Raw genomic sequence first — 6,544 nt, forward strand, 5'->3', positions numbered from 1 at the left:
AAGATTTTTTGGGGGTGAATTCCAAAAAATAGACACAAAAAATCGAATTTCCAGATATAGACATGGATTCCACAGATGTGAGCTCTGAGGGCTCCTCGGAATGAGTAAAAGCCCTGATGAATCGATGTGACAATTTTTTTTCTTAAGAACAATTCCACGGAGCTACCTCCGAGGAATGAACTTTTGCTCCGCAGTATGAGTATAAGCTCTAATGAATCGATGTGATTTTTTTTCTAAACCATTCCGTGGAGCTACCTCCGAATAATGAGTTCATTACTCGGATGTAGCTCCACGAATGACTCTTCAAATTTTTTTTTTTGTGTAACATCAATTCTTCGGAGTAATGAGTTCATTCCTTGGAGGTAGTTCAACGGAATGGTTCTTCATATTTTTTTTTTGTGTCACATCAATTATTCGGAGATTAAGTCGATTATGCGGACCCTCGTAGCTCACCTCCGCGGAATCCATGTGCATATTTGGAAATTCAATTTTTCGTATCTATTTTTTAGAATTCAACCCAAAAAATATTTATATCCGGCAAAATGCCATTAAAGATTATCACATATTAAGTTTATAGAAACACGAACATAAATGAAAATATCAATATGAAATATGAAATTACACGACTCCTAAATTACCCAAAAATCCTTAAATCATCAAACCATATCTTTATACCCTACCCAATTTCTAAGGCCTTTGGTCATGAATCAATATGAAGGAACCGTCAAAACTCAAAATGACTGAAATTAGAAAGTAAAATATTTAGTGGAAAACACTTTTCTATAATAATCTTTTCAAAAGATTAGGAATGTAACTTATGCCTTTTTAGCATTTCCTCTCAAATCTCAATTATATTATAAATTAAAAATTAAAAATGATTTGCAATAGGCCTACAAAATAGGTTTGCCATAAAGAGCAATATTAAAAAAATTAAATAAAATGATTATATACTCTTTATCTTTTTTATTTAAATTTATGGAAAATAGGAATTTATTTAATTTTATAATCGGAAGGTCCGTACTCTGACAACGACCACTGAAGGATGGTGGCACATGCCTCCTGTCATCTCACTCCTCTATAATCGACGGTCTTCATCTCCAGGTACGGATTTCCCTACGCTTCTGATCCATTTTTCCTCCATTATCACTTCCACTTCTCTCTACTCTACTCTCTGCTTCAGGTCGACTATGGTCGGTCGGATCGGGATCCAATATCCACCCCCTATATAACCCCTTCCATGCTCCACTCTCTCTCCTTTCTTTTCACTATTTTTTTCAACTTTTTCGATAGCGATCGGGGACAAAAGTTCACTCATGGCGATGTTTCAGAACAACCACTGGTTTTCTGAGCTCGGTTAGTTAGGGTTTTGCTTTTTAGCTATGGGAGGGGGGATTTTTAGCTTTGGAATAATGCATGTGAAGGTTAGGTGTTTTAGACTTTGGAGGAAGCGATTGAGCTGATAATTAAAAGGAGTGAATGTTGATTCAGCAGTTTTTAGGGGTTTAGGATTCGACGATCGTTAAGCCCCGAGAAGCTGCTGCACTGAGGATTCGTTTAGCTCATGCTTATGAAATTAGTTAATTAATAGTAATACACATATTTATATAATAAGTTAAGATTTAGATAAAATAATATGAAGCTTTCAACATCAGGGTCTGGTCAGCAGCCTCAAGAAGGTATATATATATATCATATCTATATCTATATCTATCTATCTCCTTCCAACTCATTTGTTTTTGTTTTTGACTTTACATGTCTGTAAGTGTCCTTTTCTTGGATTCTTCTTACGTACGTGTATATATATTGTATACATTAATGTCCGTGTGGTATACTCTTGATTAATCAAGTATTTTAACCTAAAGTTGTGTCTATGGGGATTAATTTATTGATTGTTTCTTATTGCTTATTGAAGGAGAAAAGAAAAGCTTGAATTCGGAGCTATGGCATGCTTGTGCAGGCCCGCTTGTTTCCCTACCGACAGTAGGCTCCCGTGTAATTTATTTCCCTCAGGGTCATAGTGAACAGGTTCTTACTTCTTCCTTCTTATATGCTTCTTATTCACCCAAATTGTGCATATATTTACTTAATTTTGATGACCAATTACTTATAATCTATCTACTTGAAAATGAAAACCAGGTTGCTGCAACTACAAATAAAGAAATCGATTCTCACATTCCCAACTACCCAAGCCTTCCTCCTCAATTGATCTGCCAACTCCACAATGTCACAATGCATGTGTGTTTTCATTCATAATTTCATATCCTCAAATATATATGGTCTTAACTTCTTGTTTATATAACTTAGAGGTCAAAGAAAGACTTATCATGTTGCAATTTCAGGCAGATGTTGAGACAGATGAAGTGTATGCTCAAATGACATTGCAGCCATTGACACCCGTAAGTAAAAAATTACCAATGTTGATGTATTCGCCATTTGGAGGATTAAAAAAGTTATTTCTTTTTGTTGTGTAATATGATGTCAGCAAGAGCAGAAGGATACATTTCTTCCTGTTGAGTTGGGTATTCCAAGTAGACAACCAACTAATTACTTCTGCAAGACATTAACAGCTAGTGACACAAGCACCCATGGTGGCTTCTCTGTTCCTAGACGTGCTGCTGAAAAAGTTTTCCCTCCACTTGTATTATTCTATTCCTTCTATTTTAACCTTAAAACTTACACATTTTTCTTGATTAATTAAATCATCTTCTTTTTTTCTTCCTTCAGGATTTCTCTCAACAACCACCTGCTCAAGAACTTATTGCAAGAGATCTCCATGATGTTGAATGGAAGTTCAGACACATTTTCAGGGGTAGGTATTGGATATCTGGATCCCTTCTCATTTATATAAAGCAAAATATTACAAAAAATGTAAAGATTCTCACTCTCATTCTTGAATCTTGAATCATTACATGTTTTCTTCTCCTTCACATTCAGGGCAGCCGAAACGCCATCTTCTCACTACAGGGTGGAGTGTGTTTGTCAGTGCAAAAAGACTCGTTGCAGGAGATTCTGTTCTTTTCATCTGGTAATTTATCAATTTATCAATTTGTCAATTTTTCAATTTGATATTGCAATTGAGTAATCGAGTAATCGAGTAATTGACTATTTGACTTTTACTGTTGATATGAAAATTAGGAATGAGAAAAATCAGCTTCTTTTGGGAATCAGGAGAGCAAGTCGCCCACAAACTGTGATGCCATCATCTGTTCTATCAAGTGACAGTATGCATATTGGTCTTCTTGCAGCTGCAGCTCATGCAGCTGCAACCAACAGTTGCTTCACAATCTTCTACAATCCAAGGTGGAATATAAATAATTTATGATTTAGTATTTTGTTTTGGTTTTTGACTTTCCAATTCCATTCAGGGCTAGTCCTTCGGAATTTGTGATTCCCCTTTCGAAATATGTGAAAGCTGTGTATCATACGCGTGTTTCTGTTGGGATGCGTTTTCGTATGCTGTTTGAAACTGAAGAATCAAGTGTCCGCAGGTATTCTTATTTCTTTCCCAATTTTCTAGTTTCTACACAACAACATATGAAAATCAAATCTTTATGTTTGTTTTGTACTATGTTGTTGTTTCATGGGAATGATTTGTATAAATATAATAATACAGATACATGGGGACAATTACTGGCATTGGTGATTTAGATCCTACTCGTTGGCCCAATTCTCATTGGCGATCTGTCAAGGTAATTACTGATTCCATTACCTTTCTTATTCCATTCCATTCCATTCAACCGTTATTTTTTTTTTTTATAGGTTGGTTGGGATGAATCAACAGCAGGGGAAAGGCAGCCACGTGTATCATTATGGGAAATAGAACCATTAACAACTTTTCCCATGTATCCATCTTTGTTTCCTCTTCGGTTGAAAAGACCATGGTACCCTGGAGCTTCATCTTTTCAAGGTATGAAACTATCAATCTTTCTTTCAATTCCAAATTTTCCAATTCCAAATCTTTTTTTATATTCAATTTGAAATTATTTATTTCAGGAGACAGCAGAGATGATGCAGTCAATGGAATGGCATGGTTGAGAGGGGAAACCGGTGAGCAAGCACTTAATTCTCTAAACTTCCAATCTGGTGGAATGTTTCCATGGATGCAACAAAGGGTAGATCCGTCATTTCTCCAAACTAACCTCAACCACCAGTATCAAGCTGCATTAGCAGCAGGGTTACAGGGTGTAGGAAGTGGCGATGCTTTGAAACAACAACTCTTACAATTTCAACAACCTGTTCAATACCTTCAACATTCAACTCACCAGTCAATGTCAGTCATCCCACAGCAAAGGGTAGATCCGTCATTTCTTCATAGTCATGGTCAAATGTTGGAGAATTTAACACGGTCAACTCAGAACCAAGAGAGTCAACAACATCAGCAAAATCCATACACGGAGACGTACAACATGATGCAATCGAGTATTCCCTCTCCTTCGTTTCCAAAGACAGACTTCATGGATCCCAAATTCACTTCCAATATTGCCCCTCCTCCTACCATGTTGGGATCCGATCCAAATTTTTCAAGAACCGGTCAAGGTCAAAGTCAAACACAATCGTGGGTATCGAAATTTGGTCAACCACAAGTCAACACTTGTTCGACTTCACCCTTTCAAGGGAAAGATGGAGGTAGTTCGAATTCCATTGATCAGGAATCTTCAAGTTTGGATGCGACACAAAATCAGAATTTATTTAATCAAATTAACATCGATTCATCCGGGCTTCTACTTCCAACAATCGACACCACCGATTTGTCCACAATGCCTTACTACATGCAAGACTCTTCCGAGTTGTTAACACCTACAGGAGGAGGAGGAGGACAAATCGACCAAACTACCCCTAATCGCAACCGGACATTTGTGAAGGTATCATTGCTAATTTTGTAAAGAGTAAAGACGTAGATGGATTTGGGGGAAGTGAAATGTTTGGTGTGTGTGTGTTTTGTAGGTTTATAAATCGGGGTGTGTAGGGAGGTCATTGGACATGAGCCGATTCAACAGCTACCATGAGCTGCGTGAGGAATTGGGTGAAATGTTTGGGATCGAGGGTTTGCTTGAAGACCCTCAAAGATCAGGCTGGCAGCTTGTATTCGTTGACAGGGAGAATGATGTTCTTCTCCTTGGAGACGACCCTTGGGAGTAAGTAGTCGCTTTGTTTATTGAAAGTTAGTTGAAGATTTATTGAAATATGTGTGTGTATGGTGGATGCAACAGGGCATTTGTAAATAGTGTCTGGTATATCAAGATACTATCTCCTGAGGATGTGCAACAACTCGGGAAGCAAGAAGTGGAATCTTTAGGAGGAGGCCAAAACTCGGGTGAAAGAATCCACAGAGACCATCTGTCTCTTTCGGGACTTCCTCCATCGATGGGGTCCGGGTCACTTGATTTTTGATCAAAAAGGAAAAAAAAAAAAAAAAAAAAAGAAACGGAGCGAGTTTCTTTTTTTTTTTTTTGGCTTGTTTTGGTCTGTTTTGATTTGATGCGTTTAGTAGGGTATTGTGTTAGCTCGCTCTCTGTGGATGTGGATGAATACTTGTGGTAATAATTCCAAGTTTAGAACACAATCTTTGACTTATTATGAGTGGTTGACTATTGTGGAATTGTAATTTGACCATACATTTATCGATCGTGTGCTCTATTTCTGTTTTCTTTCCTTCTATTTTTTGGAATTGTATTCATCATTTGTTAGCTTAGCAAAACGTTGGAAGATAATTTTGTTTAAGTAAAATATTATTGACAAAAGGTGGCAACGGAGATATAAATTTTGTTCTTGAATTTAACCTTTTTAGGGTTTGAGTGAGGAGAAGGAAGGTTCAAACAGCGGACTAAGGGCTGTTTGGTAGCCTCTTAATTGACAAATTAAGAGGCAACCTCTTAATTATTCAGATTAAGAGTGTTTGGTAGGCTATGAATTAAAACCTCTTAAACTTTAAGAAGCCTTTAAACTTTCAGACTTTGGCTTGTATCTGAAAAATAAAAAGCACACGTTTTTCCCTCTTTTACCCTCGCTGGTATGCCCGCCTCCAAAACAACACACCCCCTTCAGATCCTCTCTTATGTCTTCGACTCTCTTATCTGTGACGATGTCGAGCACCAATCACCTCCTCCGTCGTCGACCTCCCTGAAATTGACTCCCACCATGACTTCCAACGCTTGGCTTCGACAAGATTGCTCCTTCTCCTCCATCCCACCCCTTCTCTTACCTCTCTTATCTACAGTCGTCTGCTCCTTCCCTCCGGAATTGACTTCGATAACTCTGCCACTCTGCCATCATCGTCCTCCGCCGGCGTCTTCTCCGCATCCAGTTTCGTTTCCGGCATCCTCTCCGATACCTGCTCTACAACGACATTGCCTTAACCTCCAATGATTTCTGCAGGTAAATTCTTCGGTTTCTCTATTTATCTGGCTATGTAATCTCTTAATTCTCTTTCACTATGTAATCAGATGTGTTGCTTCATTTTTTCTTTTTTCTTTTAACTGAAATCAGATGTGTACAATTATCAATTGCCTTGAAATTCTGAAATCAATTGCTCCCTTCTTCTCTT

At 37.7% G+C, this 6,544-nt stretch overlaps 1 protein-coding gene across 1 annotated transcript; it reads left to right on the forward strand.

Annotated features, from left to right (window-relative positions):
- The first annotated feature begins 1,101 nt into the window (after window positions 1–1,101).
- Window positions 1,102–5,648, forward strand: LOC145092909 (auxin response factor 8-like). Its single transcript, XM_079030906.1, has 14 exons — window positions 1,102–1,676; window positions 1,913–2,025; window positions 2,137–2,235; window positions 2,340–2,396; window positions 2,483–2,638; window positions 2,725–2,809; window positions 2,935–3,025; window positions 3,136–3,300; window positions 3,366–3,488; window positions 3,614–3,689; window positions 3,760–3,907; window positions 3,994–4,862; window positions 4,945–5,135; window positions 5,211–5,648. Exons 1-14 carry the CDS (start codon window positions 1,634–1,636, stop codon window positions 5,389–5,391), a joined length of 2,397 nt encoding a protein of 798 aa, XP_078887032.1. The 5' UTR covers window positions 1,102–1,633; the 3' UTR covers window positions 5,392–5,648.
- The last annotated feature ends 896 nt before the right edge of the window (window positions 5,649–6,544 follow it).

Source organism: Lactuca serriola, chromosome 3, assembly GCF_051521515.1.
Source record: "Lactuca serriola cultivar US96UC23 chromosome 3, Lser_US96UC23_V15, whole genome shotgun sequence".
NCBI classification, from domain to species: domain Eukaryota; kingdom Viridiplantae; phylum Streptophyta; class Magnoliopsida; order Asterales; family Asteraceae; genus Lactuca; species Lactuca serriola.